The sequence below is a fragment of the Girardinichthys multiradiatus genome, chromosome 23, assembly GCF_021462225.1.
Source record: "Girardinichthys multiradiatus isolate DD_20200921_A chromosome 23, DD_fGirMul_XY1, whole genome shotgun sequence".
NCBI classification, from domain to species: domain Eukaryota; kingdom Metazoa; phylum Chordata; class Actinopteri; order Cyprinodontiformes; family Goodeidae; genus Girardinichthys; species Girardinichthys multiradiatus.
This window is the reverse complement of record NC_061815.1, coordinates 11833129-11849876: the sequence shown is the minus strand read 5'-3', so window position 1 is coordinate 11849876 and position 16748 is coordinate 11833129. Positions and strand designations below refer to the sequence as shown.

Below are 16748 nucleotides of genomic sequence, written 5' to 3'. Positions count from 1 at the left end.
CAAAGGAAAAAGATAATGTCTTTTCACCAGTTACTCCTGTTAACAATATGTGAAGGTTTTGTTATGTAGGTAGTCTATGCTGGTCTATAAGTATAATTCAAAGTATTTAACAGCTGACACATTTTTCCACAATTACACATCATTGCTCGGTATAATATTGGAACCTGAAGTCGCTTAGCTGCTTAGTTTAGTGTTTTTGTCTAATAAGTCCTTAATACCTCTATGCGTGAAAGAGAATAAGGCATTGTGTTCCACATCACATGACAACTGCTAGTTGGAACGTGTTTGTGGTAAAGAAGGAATTGAATTTTCTGAATGAAAAACATAATATTTCATAAAGCCTTGCTAACATCCAAAAGTGAAAACTGGGGCAATTGATAAAAATATCACACACTTGTTTATTTTTTTAACTCATAAATTATGCAAACATCTTCTTGTCCTCAATAAAGATGTCTCAATGTTCCTATGATGCCAGCATTCTGAGAGAATATATGTGATAATTATACTTACAGTGCATTTTGTGATGTAGAATGTAGAGCAGGGTTTGAGAGCAATTTTATCTTGTATGAAAAATTCCCCTAAAGATTTTGGGACATGAATATAGAAACAGCTGAAAATACTGTAAATTACATTTCTGCCACAACAGAGGTAGAATTTTCTAGAAATAAGCACCAGATTACACCAATCTATATTAACCTCCTTAGATATTAAATTGCAGAAAATCAACAACAATACCATGGAAGTGTAAAATGTCTATAAGGGTGAAAGGCCAAGAAGTCAAAGCTTCCTATGGAAAAGGATTCTTCATGAATGTATATTTCAGTGTAAATCTGTAGAGCTGAACAATACTTGAAATATAAAACAAATACTGCAGTTACAATAAAATGTTACTGATGGTATCTCAGGCTTTAAGCTACATGTCAAGCTGTTTTACATCTGCCAGCAGAGCATCTTTATCATGGTTAGTCAGTCTCACACAGTCATAGTATGCTATGAGATTATCTTTCTCCCTCAAATGACTTGCAGGTATGTTGATTTAAAATCTGTTCCAAGAGCATTTTTAGCATTGCATTTGTAAATTCCAGAGTTTGTCAGCACAGGATTTTGTATGACCAGACTACCCCCGTCTGTCATATGAATTCCTCCCTGTACTGTATACCAGTTGTGAGGTAAGAGTGTGGTGCGCCCAGGTAATGTCCATGAAATATCTGGCTTTGGAATACCTGTCGCAGCACACCGTAGCATCACTGGGGTTCCTCGAATGACTCTTGTGATGGAGGCCATTGTGCTTGTGATCCGGGGAGGGAAAACCATCACAATGACGGGGTAAGATAGTGTTGATGACCCAAAAGAGTTTGAGGCTCTGCAGATATATGTTCCCTTATCAAAAGGGGCAATTTGCCTGACATGTAGGGTTCCATTGGTGAGGAAAGACATTCGGCCAATGGTCTGAGGTTTGTCCAAAACCACACCATTGGGTAGGGTCCATGTAATCAGTGCCTGTGGCCAGCTATCAACAGTGCAAGGTAGGTTCAGACTGAGGCCATAAGTGATCTTCATTCCACCTGATTAAATAAAATTGTATGAGAAATTGATTAAAATTTGACAAAGACAACACACAAAACTAGGTTAAGGGAACTACGTTTGTCCTAGTTGCCTTAACCCTGGTATAACTAATTTTGAGCATCATTTTCTAGTACTGTTATGACTCTAAAACCTTAAGTGGTATTAATCCTTCTTTAACTGATATCTGGAGCTGATACAAAGCACACTCTAATGGAGGGGTTTCCAGCTCCAGTCCTCGAGAGCCACTGTCCTGCAACTTTTTGAAACATCCCTGCTCCAACACAATTGAATGAAATGGCTAATTTGCCTGCTCAATGTCATCAAAGCAGAAGCCTGGTAAGGAGCCACTCATTTTATTCAGATGTGTTGAAACGGGGATCCATCTAAAAGGTGCAAAACGTGAAGACCTGTGCTCTACAGTGAGATAAACATCTCAGTGGATGCAATTAACCTACTGGAATATCAGACAAGCCAAACACTTTTTGCCTTATCTTAAGTGTACTACTTATATTTTGGGGCTAATGTGTCTTTCTTTTGGACATCATAGCAAATTGGGACCGTTATAGTGATTACCAATTATTTTATTTGTAATGTATAGAGAAGCAACGGCATACCTGTGGTTCCTCTGATCATAGGTTTCCAGCCAGCCTCCAGGGAATAACGTTTCTCCGCTTGTCCTGCAACATTTCTCGCAAGGCATCTGTAAATTCCTTTATCAGTTGGCATTGGCTGAGTGATCCGTAGAGTGCCATTTCCAAAATGGTGGGTAAAGCGCTGAAGTCTCCTTCCAGATGATAACATTGTCCCATTAGGTAGCACCCAAGAAATCTCTGGGATTGGAGTGCCACGAGCAGGGCACTCCAGAATCAGTTCACCACCATCTTGCTTAATTGGTAAGATCTCAATATTAGGACTAGCAAAGCTGGGTTTCTCAGCTAGTGGCACCACTTCTAATTCAACTGAAAGGGAGGCTTCACCTAGGTGATTCTGAGCAAAACACTTGTACCTGCCTGCATCCGTCTTCCTTACCCCTCTCAGTTCTAGGCTTCCATTTTGGTGGACTTGGAAACGACCTCCAAGGTAGGGTGTTGTTAGTAAATGGCCATAGGGAGTAAGCCACCAGACCTTTGGCTCAGGTTTTCCCTCCACTCTGCAATCCAGAAGTGCTGTTTGGTAGGAAACAGCCAACAACTTTGTAGTAGTCTTCCCTCTCTTACTGTTGATGAAAGGTTCCTGGAGTTCAGCTTCAACTATCATGTTTCTAATATCATCACCAGCAGAACTCTGTGCCACACAGACATACTTTCCTTCATCGGCCAGTGTTACTTTATTCAAAATTAATGTTCCATCATCTGTAACTCTGTATTTGTCTGACAATAGTGGTATTACATCCGTTTGTGGTGAGATCCATGTGATTCTTGGTTTAGGATCACCTGTTGCCTGACAGCTAAGTTTAGCTGATTCTCCCAGTTTCACTTTCACAAGTGATTGCGATTTTAATCCAATGTGTGGACCATTTGGTCCCACTTTGACAATGAGTTTTCTTTCATCTTTGCCCAGTTTGTTCGTAGCATGGCAAGTGTAGTTGCCTTCATCTTTTTTGCCCATCTGCTGAAGAAGTAAAGTTCCATTCCCGTACATCACATAACGTCGATTGCGAAGGCCACTGTCATCAGATTGAAGGGCATTGTTAACTAAAGTTCCATCTGGAAGACTCCACGAAACCTCTGGGTTAGGTAGGCCAGTTGCAACACAGTCCACCTTGATTAATGAAAGTAAAAGAAGAACAAATAGTGATTCTGATGTTGTGATAAGGTAAACTCATTTACTTGTTGAAAAGAAACCGCAAGCCAGGTGTATGATTTTGAGAATGACTCAACAACCTGCGCTCAACCAATGTCTCATGGATTATCTGTTGTTAAGTTTATAAAGAAAATTATAGAGGCACAATTGAAATTATGCCACTGACAACTGATTGAAAATATTCAACCTTTGAGCAGTTACCTGGAAATTGTCTCCAAAGGTCACTCTGGTCTGTGCAGACTTTACATGTTCTATTCGAGGGGGAGTCATCAAAACGTCTACCTGTTAAGGTAAATATGCATTGAATGTTTTAGACAAAAACCAATTAAAGCAAACTTTTACTTGTCATTTTCTAACCACAAGATTTAGTAGGTGTGCGCACAGTACTTGAGGACAGGGGCTGTGTCTCTGACAGATTGGTCTACAGGATGGGTGCCCTACAGGGAACTTGGCTGGCACCATACCTGATTACCTTCTACACTTACCCCATTTCCCCCAATCCGGTAAGCCCTTTCCAGTTTCCGAAAATGATTTTGAACCGGTTTCCACCAAAAGAGGTTCCAAAGTGTGAACTGTGGTTCAACGCGGGCACGGCAGAATACTTGGTTCTTCTGCGCAAACTGAAACGTCACCCGTGGGCAGGTCGAAGCCGCATATAATAGAAGCAGCAAGTATGGCGGTGAAGACGGAGAACGCACCTTCTAAACATTATTTATGTTTGTAAAAACACACAAAACATTCTGTTACACTCAGGAATGCTGAACATGTGCAAATGAAAACATTGTACATACATTGTTCGTGCACGGAGTTGCCATCTCCTTTTCCGTATTAACTGTAGTTTAAGTAATGCTCTCATTTTGCCTTCACAAGAACACTGCACGCAGTTCAACAACTACCCCCCCCCCCCCCTCCCCCAAAAAAAACCAAAAACCTCCCCCACCCCTGCCAGCCACGCTGTGTAACGCCCACTGTTGATGCTTGGTTCACAAGGCAGGTGGAAAGGGGCATCAGCGGTCAACCAAACACCAAAGTTTGAAGGCACGCATACCAAACTGTTTCAGGAACAAGAGTTCTTTTGGTGGGAAAAAAAGTGTAGACTTCTCAGTTAATTACCCTGGCTTGTAATCCTCATAAGTTCTCAGGTGACTTTGCCATAGTCGGCCTCACCACAGGTGAGGACATCAGTGGACAAAGGACTTTGTAGACTGGTGTCACTGTCCCAGAATTTTCCTGATCAACGCAGGAAAACCCAAGGAGCTAGTGGTGGATTTCCACAGGAGCAAAACAACCACACTGACACTGGAAAACAACAAAGAACAAACATTGAGATAGTGGACTCTTATAAATACCTGGGTGTTTACCAAAACTAAAAACTGGTCCGGAGTCACAACATTGATGCTCTTTACAGGAAGGGTCAGAGCAGAGTTTACCCGCTAAGGAAACTGCAGTCTTCTTGAGTGAAGGGGTTGCTCCTGAAAACCTTTTTTCACTGAGGTGGCATTAGCCATCTTCTATGTAGTATGATGGAGCAGCAGCTTATCTACAGCTGTGAGGAAGCTGTTAGATAAGCTCATTAGGAAAGCTAGCAGTGTCCTTGGATGCCCCCTAAACCCAGTGTAGGTGGTTGAAGACAGAAGCACTCTGACAAAAATAAACATCACCGTTGGACAATGTTTACCGCCCGCTGCATGAAGCTGTTGCAGAACTAGAGAGCTCCCGTTTTGATAGACTGTTGCATCCTAGGTGCACAAAGGAGTGTTATCTCAGATCCTTCCTTCCAGCAGCTGTTAGACTTTATTACCACCACAAACATCAACAATTTTCACAGGTTTTCCATTTATTGTAAATAGTCTGTTGTTTATTATGGTCAAGCATACATGCACATTTTGTACATTTGTAAAATCACCCTATTCAGTGACACATTTCTTTTAATCTGAGAGTGCTTTTTTAAATAACTGTACAGTATTTCTCTTTGGTTGTAAATGCTTCCTTTACTATACTGTTATTCCTTTTTTTGCTTTCTATAAATAATCTTATTTTACTTTTGTGTGTATTTGCATGCTTTCATTTGCCTTTCACTTTGCTGCTGATGTACCTGAATTTCCCCACTTTGTGGTAATAAAGTATGTTTCAATTTTATTTTATTAACTTTTGAAGGAAATGTACAATTTAGTTGGCATTCTTCATCCAGATAAAGATTGCTTATGGAAAAAAGTTAATTGAGACAAATGATAGAAAAAGAGACCCAGTGGAAAGATACAAGCTGAACCTCAAGCTATTATGTTTTCTGTTCATACCTGGAAGAGCTCCATTACTTCCCCATTTGGCCGCTGAAAGATGCACTGATAGTTTCCACCATCCAGCTCTGTTAGCTGAAGTATCCTCAGGGTCCCATTGCGAAAAACTTTAATTGGTCTCTCTGGGCTGAAGGCAAAAAAATATGGCTTACAATAATGCAGTTGAATGGCTGCATAAACCTTTTCGCGTATGAATTATTTTATTAATGTTGTGGTTGTTCACAAAGTCAAAGGGTATTTCAATTGCCTGTACTGATGCTCCAGGATGATCTTGGAGGGCAGCAGCCAGAAAGTCCCTCTTGAGGAATCAGTGGACTCTGGACAATGGAGGTAGACAGCAGAACCATACAAAGCTGACACAACATGTTGACGGGATGGAGAACCATGGCTCTGGGTTGGTGGAATAGGAAGACGAGGAGGGCCTTGACGAAATACAGAGGAGGAATCTTCTCTCACCTCCAGCAGGACTGTTCGCTTGGCGATACCCACTGCGTTTGTGGCCAAACACTCGTACCTGTGCAGGAAGATGGCAGTATGGTGACTTTATCAAATTTCTACCAACACCATGACTGCATTTTGTTATAAAACATGAAGAGGTTTACAAGCTTGGTACCTTTATCAAAGAGGCTCCAATTTACTTGAATGTAACTGTGCAATGTTAAGTAAGTGCTTTATTTGTGGCACTGACATAATTCTAAGATAATCTTGTCAAATTCTAACATTAGTTATGAACGTTGTAGATGACAGATATTTTAGGTAGAATAGCAGATGTCAGTTCCCAGAGGAACCTTGTTCTGGGATTTTGAGTTTTCTGTTTCTCTGTTATAGAGTTGACTACATTTGCCACATTTGAGAAACTTTCTAAGATGAACATGTCATTTAAAGGAAAAGAAAAAACAGAGACAAATTTAAACCGCTGATAGGACAACATTTCAAACATTATGTTGTCACTTTATAGACATTATGTAAAAGACACCTATGGGAAATATTCCTGACCATTTCACGTCATTCCATCCAATTACGGATGCACGATTTCAGGAAAACATTTAAAACAAATACCACTGCTGAAATGTGTGATAATGATATTGATTACAATTAGCACTCCTTTTAGGGACCCTATTCTTTTTTAACAGTTACATACTGTTCCCACCACTCCCTATGAATTAAAGCATTGTTGGCATTAAGGGAAGTTGGAATCTATTCATCTGGTCAAATATGTTATGGATATGCAGGACGTGAATGCATGGCACTTAAAATTTAGTATCTTACTAAATATCGTATCTGCAGGCCTTTTTGATTGTGACATTGCATAGGCTGATATTGCAGTGGTGATTGCGATTCAATATATTGTGCAATTCTATATCCAATAATAACTCTAAATATCTAGTTGTTCCTGTTCACACAAAAAGTACTAATTTAACAAAAAGCCCTCTTTTATTTCTTGTTTGTGATGATAAAAAAAAAAACAATAATGTTAGAAAATGTGTATTGATGTACAGTGGCTAGTATTCATACCCCTTGAATTTTTTCCACATATTGTCACATTACAACCACAAACATAAATGTACCTTATTGGAATTTTATGTGAAAGACCAACACAAAGTGGTATACAATTGTGAAGTGGAACGAAAATTATACATAATTTCTTTTTTTTATTGACAAATAAGAAACTGAAAAGGGCATTGTGCAAAATTATTCAACCCACCCGAGTCAATAATCACCCTTTGCTTCAATTAGCAGCTTTTAGGGTATGTCTCTACCAGCTTTCCACATCTAGTGACTGACATTTTTGCAAAACAGCTCAAGCTCAGTCAGATTAGATGTAGAGCGTTTGTGAACAGCAGTTTTCAGATCTTGTCACAGATTCCCGACTGGGTTTGAACTTTGACTGGGCCATTCTAACACATTAATATGTTTTGTTTTAAACCATTCCATTGTAACCCTGGCTTTATGTTTAGGGTATTTGTCCTGCTGAAAGGTGAATCTCCACCCCAGTCTCAAGTCTTTTGCAGACTCCAACAGGTTTTCTTCCAAGATTGCCCTGTATTTGGCTCCATCCATCTTTCCATCAACTCTGACCACCTTCCCTGTCCCTGCTGAAGAGAAGCACCCCCAGAGCAGGATGCTGCCACCACCATATTAGACAATGGGAATGGTGTGTTCAGAGTGATTTGCAATGTTAGTTCTCACCACACATAGCGATTTGCATTTTGGCCAAAAAGTTAAATTTTGGTCTTGTCTGACCAAAGCAACTTCTTTTGCATATTTGTTGTGTCCCCAACATGGATTCTGGCAAACTGCAAACAGGACTTCTTTTGGTGTTGTTTTAACAATGGCTTTCTTTTTGCAACTCTTCCATAGAGACCACATTTGCGCAGTGCACGACTAATAGTTGTCCTGTGGACAGATTCCCCCACCTGAGCTGTGGATCTCTGCAGTTCATCCAGAGTCACCATGGGCCTCTTGGTTGCATCTCTGATCAGTGCTCTCCTTGTACGGCTGTAAGTTTAGGTGGGTGGCCTTGTCTTGGTAGGTTTAAAGTTGTGACATACTCTTTCTATTTCCAGATGATGGGTTGAACAGTGCTCCATTAGATGTTCAAAGCCTAGGAAATCTTTTTATACCCTAAGCCTGCTTTAAACTTCTCCACAACTTTATCCCTGTCCTGTCTGGTGTGTTCCTTGGACTTCATGATGCTGTTTGCTGCCCGATATTCTCTTAACCAACCTCTGAGGCCGTCACAGAGCAGCTGTAATTGTACTGAGATTAGATTACACACAGGTGGACTCTAGTTAGTCATAAGCAATCATCAGGCGACGTCTGAAGGCAATTGGTTGCAAAGAGTAAAGGGGGCTGAATACTTTTGCGCACTGCACGTTTCAGTTTTTCATTTGTGAAAAATGTTTTAAGTCATGTATAATTTTCGTTCCACTTCACAATTGTTTACCACTTTGTGTTGGTCTTTCACATAAAATTCCAATAAAATATATTTATGTTTGTGGTTGTAATGTGACAATATGTGGAAACGTTCAAGGGGTATGAATACTTTTACAAGCCACTGTATCTTAGTAGACCTGAGAAAGGCTTCCTGGTGCATGGCCACTAGTGCTTTCAGGACTAAAAACTATGAAGATGAGTGATTTTTGATTGGGGATTTTTTTACTGCTTTCATATTTTTCAGTCAGAATTTAGATGTGTTCTACAAGCCTTTGTCTCTGATATGTTACAACTGACAGGAATGGAGGAGGTGGAATTCGATCCACTCATTTAGTGCCTCTGAGCTGCAAAAAGAGGCAGTCAAAGAGCCAAGTTCCTGATCAGGAATAAAGTGACAGAAGGCAGTGCAAGCTACAAGTCTTCTGTTTCTAGCTGGCTAGCTAGTTGTTAGCTTTAGTTATGTAAACACTGATTGTCGCAGTTCGCGGACACCTTGAGTGGTTGACTTGTGAAAGATGGGCTGGTCTTTGCAACCATATTATGAAAACATCTGCTTTTATGCTATAAACAGTTGCGGTGCCTGAAAAAATTCATTAAGTCCATCTCAATTTGACCCGACTTTCTCATCCTCGATTTTTAATCAAGTCAATAAGGTCAGTGTCTAAGAAGAAATATCAACATATAGGTTCATAATGATGTTCATGTCTATTTTGATGTGCAAATTGATATTTACATCACCACCACCTATAGGCAGGACATAATTATTTGAATAAAAATCCAAAGTACTGCTGGTGACATTTTTAAAGTGAATCAGATATTAATTTCATTCAATAAAATTACATTGAAATATATGTCATACCTCCCACCATCAGATGGCACAACATTCTTTACAAACAGCGTCCCGTTTGGGAAGACAAATAGCCTTCGTCCCAGAAACTGTGATGCTTTGACACGGACGCCTGCTGGAAGCATCCATTTAAGATCAGGCGCTGGTTCGCCCCTTGCAGAGCAGTGAACATACACACTCCTGTCTGGGTAAACGGACTACTGTAAGCCACAAAAAGACAAGCTCCAAACAGGATATAATTGTAATAGACGAGTTTGTCATGTCTCACCTGGCTGAACGATTACTGTATCCTGTACTGCTTCACTTATACTAGGAGGCAAAGCTGACACATGGAGTTGATAAGTGACTGTATCAGCACCAGCTGCATTGCTTGCAATACATTTGTAATCTCCTTTGCTAGAGAAATTGGCTGAGTGAATTCTGAGGGTCCCATTCTGAAGCAAAGACATTGGAGAAAGAATGGTGCGAATAGTTCCAGCTTCTCGGACAAACGTCCTGTCTGGGAGAATCCAGGAAATCTGGGCAGGTGGTTTTCCATCTGCGACGCAGTCTAATGTCACAGTTTTTCCTAAGTAGATTGATATTTCTGCAGTCTTGGGGAGCTGGATGTGGGGGGCCTCCGTCTGGACAGCTAGAGTGATTACTGTACGATCTGACCCAAATCGGTTGTGGGCAGTGCACAGATACTGTCCTCGATCCTGAAGCTGTACGTTTTTAATGAGAAAAGTTCCATTTCTAAGGACTTCAAAACGGGAGCCATGTTTGGTGTTGGCCGGGATAGTGGCACCTGGAGGTAGAACAGATAACAAAGCAAGATAAAATATGGTGGCATCCCTCAAGAATTCACCAATATTGTCTTAACTTTGTTTTACATCTCCTTCTTCCTCTTTGGCTTTAATCATTTTTTCCTGTCTATATTTTACCTGTCGAGACTTTGGTCCAAGCGATGTTGGGTTCAGGGTTTCCGGCTGCTTTGCATGGCAGCAACACATCATCCTCTGCCAGCACTGACACACTTGCTGTTGTAATTGTGGTTATACGGGGTTTCATCCCATTAACTCCAAACAGCCATGGGAAAGGAGGTGCAGATGTGGGACTCTGGGAGATGATTCTTCCTGAAGATTGACATAGTAAAACAATAAATGCTTCAAAATATATTTAGAAATTCATGTTTGATTTAACACATTTTATGTTTGTTTTTATGTACTACTTTCCTGCATAGGCCGACTGGCCACCTACCTCCATACAGAGCAGAAGAGGTTGTTAGGCTTGAGGGAGGGGTTGAGGGAAAAACAAAGAATGATGATGACGAAGGTTTAGCAGGGTTCACATGCTCCAAGGAGTAAATGTATAAAGCAGTGGGTGCTGGTGGTTTCAGCGTTAAAGGTCTATAAGAGGACAGAGAGTCTTTTTTAGGTGTGATTGGAGGTGGCGGATCGTATATGGTCCGAGGTTCGGGTGTGGCTATCCTTCTGAGCTGAGCGATCCGATCAAGCTGGGCCTGAAAAAAATCAAAACCAGTTATGCATTCTAATCTGTCTTTAAGCATACCGGTCTTTATCTATTTACAGAGGTATGTACCAATGTGGGGCAAGTCAAAGACAGATAAAAACGATGAGGACATACTACAGCTGTCGTCTTCCAAATATTTACAAGGCAGGCCAAACCATAACATACCAGTGGGCCACTTTTCTATATAATTAAAGATGTAAAAATGTAATTTATATATACAGGTCATTCTCAAAATATTAGCATATTGTGATAAAGTTCATTATTTTCCATAATGTCATGATGAAAATTTAACATTCATATATTTTAGATTCATTGCACACTAACTGAAATATTTCAGGTCTTTTATTGTCTTAATACGGATGATTTTGGCATACAGCTCATGAAAACCCAAAATTCCTATCTCACAAAATTAGCATATCATTAAAAGGGTCTCTAAACGAGCTATGAACCTAATCATCTGAATCAACGAGTTAACTCTAAACACCTGCAAAAGATTCCTGAGACCTTTAAAACTCCCAGCCTGGTTCATCACTCAAAACACCAATCATGGGTAAGACTGCCGACCTGACTGCTGTCCAGAAGGTCACTATTGACACCCTCAAGCAAGAGGGTAAGACACAGAAAGAAATTTCTGAACGAATAGGCTGTTCCCAGAGTGCTGTATCAAGGCACCTCAGTGGGAAGTCTGTGGGAAGGAAAAAGTGTGGCAGAAAACGCTGCACAACGAGAAGAGGTGACCGGACCCTGAGGAAGATTGTGGAGAAGGGCCGATTCCAGACCTTGGGGGACCTGCGGAAGCAGTGGACTGAGTCTGGAGTAGAAACATCCAGAGCCACCGAGCACAGGTGTGTGCAGGAAATGGGCTACAGGTGCCGCATTCCCCAGGTCAAGCCACTTTTGAACCAGAAACAGCGGCAGAAGTGCCTGACCTGGGCTACAGAGAAGCAGCACTGGACTGTTGCTCAGTGGTCCAAAGTACTTTTTTCGGATGAAAGCAAATTCTGCATGTCATTCGGAAATCAAGGTGCCAGAGTCTGGAGGAAGACTGGGGAGAAGGAAATGCCAAAATGCCAGAAGTCCAGTGTCAATACCCACAGTCAGTGATGGTCTGGGGTGCCGTGTCAGCTGCTGGTGTTGGTCCACTGTGTTTTATCAAGGGCAGGGTCAATGCAGCTAGCTATCAGGAGATTTTGGAGCACTTCATGCTTCCATCTGCTGAAAAGCTTTATGGAGATGAAGATTTCATTTTTCAGCACGACCTGGCACCTGCTCACAGTGCCAAAACCACTGGTAAATGGTTTACTGACCATGGTATCACTGTGCTCAATTGGCCTGCCAACTCTCCTGACCTGAACCCCATAGAGAATCTGTGGGATATTGTGAAGAGAATGTTGAGAGACTCAAGACCCAACACTCTGGATGAGCTAAAGGCCGCTATCGAAGCATCCTGGGCCTCCATAAGACCTCAGCAGTGCCACAGGCTGATTGCCTCCATGCCACGCCGCATTGAAGCAGTCATTTCTGCAAAAGGATTCCCGAGTGCATAACTGTACATGATTATTTGAAGGTTGACATTTTTTGTATTAAAAACACTTTTCTTTTATTGGTTGGATGAAATATGCTAATTTTGTGAGATAGGAATTTTAGGTTTTTATGAGCTGTATGCCAAAATCATCCGTATTAAGACAATAAAAGACCTGAAATATTTCAGTTAGTGTGCAATGAATCTAAAATATATGAATGCTACATTTTTATCATGACATTATGGAAAATAATGAACTTTATCACAATATGCTAATATTTTGAGAAGGACCTGTATATATCCCCTGCTTAACAATATAATGAAATGAACAAAGTAGTCAGTTTTCTGACAAAGAGCAAGGTGAAAATCACTGTAGATGATAAATATCAAAAGGGTCTCACACTTCTGCCTTATTAAAAAATTAGGTATAAAGTTTTCTAATTTTTCTTTCTTAGTTTATTCTTAGCCACAACAGGACGTCGGTCAACATTTCTCACAAAATGTTTGTGTACTTAGCCGAGTTTAACAATGGCTGCAACCAAAGTTACTTTCTAGAAAGTCACTGGATGTTTGTGGTTCTATTTAATTTAAAATTCAAATGTAAGCAAAACACTTGGTTAATGAAATACAAATACTTTGCATTGCACCTAACACTTTCCATCTAAAATTATTTTACACTGTCAGATAAAATGTGTTTTCCTGTATTTCTACCCAAATACAGCCCTCATTTTACCTGTCTGTATCGGTTTCTGAGCCTCGATAGAAAGAGACGATCTCTTGTTTGGGATCTGCTATCAGTGTGGTGATTTTGCTGATTATGATAATAGATATTGGGTGGTAGAAATTTGGAATTGTCTCTTCCTGAGACAGTGGGAGTGGATTTTACAGTGTCAGCTGTTATCTCTGGTCGGTTGGTGACGAATGAGCTGTGACCCCATGGGTGAAGAAAAGGCCACGGTCGATGGGTGGGTTTCAGCCCTGTAAAGTGACAATGGGTTGTAACTTTGAGTGACCTATCCACTCTCATAGCTCAAAGCTAATAATTTTGAGTCAAACAAAAAATACTCATGATTGTTTTTTAGATCTTAGTGTAAGCTGTATTTACCTTGCCTTGGGTGAGAAAATGGCCTTTGACCTGCCCAGGAAGGGTATATGGGGTAGTTTTGATGAGGATGATGGTGTGCTGACCAGCGGGAGGTTGGAGAGACTTTTGGAGGCTGGGAATGCCTGCTGGGATTTACTTGAACATGGCTTCCTGGACTTCTGGAAATGGTAGTTTGTACTCTATCCTGATTGTTCTGGTGGAGCCAAGGGTGAAGAGGTTCCATAACTTGGAGGTGGTGGTTTACAGGCTTTTTAGTTGGTTTTGCTGTCTTGGGATGAGCAGGTAGGTTTTGATCAGGTGAAGGTCGAGTGTTAATTCTTTGTCTGCTATGGGATGTTAAATGAAATTTATCTTGTGAATTGTAGCTCTGAGTAACTAACTCCATTTTTGATTTTTCCTTGTGTCTCACGTTTGCTTTTGTAAAATTTTCTTGTTCCTCCATTGTGTTCATATTCGTTTTCTCATTCACCCTTGCAAGGCTTTTTTCATTGCTTTTAATGTGATTGACAGTGTCTTTGGTTCGTTCTGTCACCCCTACTTCCTCTATCTGGCTTTTCTCAAGGTTTAAAAGATCTTCAGCTGTCCATAAAATTTGAGTCTCCAACCTTGAAGTTGGAATGGTCTTTGGATTAGGTAATTCTTGCTCAGTCAATTGAGGATTTCTTACTCTGTCCAGTGGCGAGGGAGTAATGCTACTATGAAGATGGGTGTTAGGAGAGATATTGCTGATTGCATCTTCCGTAGCATCAAAGCTTTCACCACTCTTGTAATCGTATTCCTCATAGTATTTGTCATTGTCTTCTTCTATCTCATACTCAGCAAGTAGGGGTTCATTGTATGCTGCTGTAGCTTCAACAGGGGTGGTTGTTGTAGTAGTGGCTGGGGTAGTAGTAGTTGTAGTAGTGGTTGTGGTGGTTGTTGTTGCTGGTGTAGTGATTGTCTTTTGAGGAACAGTTCTTTGAGGCTTGTTAGATGTTTGGTAGAAGGGGTTTTTGTGTGGATGGAGTCTTCTCATCTGGGGTTTTCTATGTCTTTGAAATGGCCTTCTCCTGTTAGACCAACCAGGAACAATGTGTATTCTTCCCTTGTCAGTATGTTTGCTTTCTGGTTGTTGGACAAGGGGATTGGATGGAGGTGTAATACTTTCTACTGTTTCTGAGATCTGCTGTACAGATGATACTGTACTTCCAAGGATAGTAGGGTGTAAAACCAGCAGCTGATTTGGCTGTATTTCAGAAACTTTGTAGCTATCCTCCATTTTCTCATATCTTGAATTGATTTTAGTATAAGGAGGGGTAGTAAAGAAGAATAAAGTCTCTGCAGTTGTACTCAGTCTTGTAGTTGTGGGTTTGACTGTGCTAGCTTGGATGGTTACTGTACTGGGTTCTTCACGTGACTGCTCAGTAGGCAGAGGAACACTTGGCTTAGCTTTAGTTTTAGCCAATATCTCTTCCCAGCGATTTGGATCTAATTCCTTAACAGATTTATTGGGCTTTCTCTTTAGATTTTTCAAACGAGTTCTCTTAAACAACCCATCGGGCCTCTTGTGCTGTCGTCCAGCCTTCTCTGGGAGCTGTGTGGCAAAAGGCTGAATAATTTCTTGGTAGTTACCCCCTGAACCCTCCCCTTCATCAACACCGAGTGGCAAGATATGGGGTTCTCTGTCAGTCTGTACTTTGGTCTTCTCTGAAGCCATTTCCCCTGTGACTTCTACCATGTGAGAGAGCATGTCAACTCCATACAAATTGGAGGCCAAGCAGCTATATTCCCCTGCATCCTCCTGTGTCATCTTCCTAACCACCAAAGTCCCATTTTCCATTACTTCTGCCCTTCTCGTCTGTTGCGTCGGCAGGAGAGCTTGGTTTTTGGGCAGGTACCACAAGGTTTGACTGGGCTGAGTTGAAGTCACCTCACAAGGAAGAGCGAGAGAGTTCCCCTTTTCAATTATAATTTTCTGACCATTAAAAGCTGTTGGACCTAGTAAGCGCTCTTTGACTGTAAGTCTAAGTGGCATCAAATCCACACCAGGTTTGCTTCGGACTACACAGTGGTACAGGCCTGAGTCAGAGAGCGTGGCATTTAAAATTACAAGTTGGCCTCTTTCAGATATTTCTACCTTATCCGTCGCTTCCTCTGCAGTGGATAAATCAGGAAGCATCCATTCTACTTTTGCCTCAGGGTCAGAAGTAACAACACTGCACTCTAAATGGACCTTTGAACCCTCAAGAACAGCTTGAACTCTCCCAGTTGTCCTTCTATGGATTAAAGCCCATGAAGAAGTAACGTCATTGTCATCCTCTTGCCTCCCATGGCTGTTGATGTTTTTTGTGATTAAAGTGGTGAAATCCATGACAAGTTTCCTCGTTGTTGTCTGCAGCCTGTTCAGCTTCAGTGTGACTCTAGGTTGAAGCAACCATGCTGGTTCTGCTTCTAAATATCCTTTCAATTCTGTGAAATAGGGCGAGTTCTCATTGACAGCCTGAGAATACTGATACGTAACTCTGCTTGTATTAACCCTCTGTTGACCTCTCTCCAAAATTGCTGGGCTTTCATAGTAATAGGCAACCAGTTGCCATAAATTTTGCAATGTTTCTCGATCAATCTCGCACTCCAGGATGGTCACCAGTGATACATTTACAGATAGCTCTATGGGTGACTGTGGATTTAAAGTCCAAGTCATGGATGAGCTATCGCCCGGATGGCGTACATCACATAACACAAAAGCACGGTTTCCATGACTGTCTGAGAGAACGATGGTCAGTTGACCCAAAGGTTTTTCTAAGTCCCGGGTGTATGGAAGGTCAGGCTCGGCTTCAGACTCTGCCCAAAGCGGATTGTCCCATTGTTTGAGGGGGGAGCGAAGAACTGGCCGTTCACAGATGAGCTTCCCTGTAGTCAACTCCAGCAGCTGGGTTCCGTTCAGAAATTGAGGAAATGAGCACTGAGGGCATGTCTCAGCGGAGCCTCGCTCTTTCTTACATTTTACTACTCCTGGAAAAAAGTAAGATGGAAAAAAAGAAAATTGGCTTCTTTGAAAATTGACAAAGGTCAAAATGAAAAATGGATAAATATCAGAGTAAGGAAAAAACACGAACAGAGTTGGATGACAAATAAGGACAGTAGAAAAAAGAGGGAAAACATTTTCTGACTTAATTTCAA

At 41.1% G+C, this 16748-nt stretch overlaps 1 protein-coding gene across 1 annotated transcript in view; it reads right to left on the bottom strand.

Annotated features, from left to right (window-relative positions):
* Positions 1-378: 378 nt before the first annotated feature.
* si:ch211-159i8.4 (matrix-remodeling-associated protein 5) overlaps positions 379-16748 on the bottom strand; it is a 43391-nt gene continuing 27021 nt past the window's right edge. Inside the window, exons 7-17 of the mRNA XM_047353544.1 lie at positions 13590-16580; positions 13218-13462; positions 10690-10951; positions 10374-10565; positions 9719-10237; positions 9463-9634; positions 5914-6180; positions 5667-5793; positions 3571-3651; positions 2181-3327; positions 379-1565 (exon numbers count right to left, since the gene is read on the bottom strand). Coding sequence (XP_047209500.1) covers positions 1012-1565; positions 2181-3327; positions 3571-3651; positions 5667-5793; positions 5914-6180; positions 9463-9634; positions 9719-10237; positions 10374-10565; positions 10690-10951; positions 13218-13462; positions 13590-16580 — 6557 coding nt within the window. The 3' untranslated portion in view covers positions 379-1011. The remainder of the gene's footprint in view (positions 1566-2180; positions 3328-3570; positions 3652-5666; positions 5794-5913; positions 6181-9462; positions 9635-9718; positions 10238-10373; positions 10566-10689; positions 10952-13217; positions 13463-13589; positions 16581-16748) is intronic.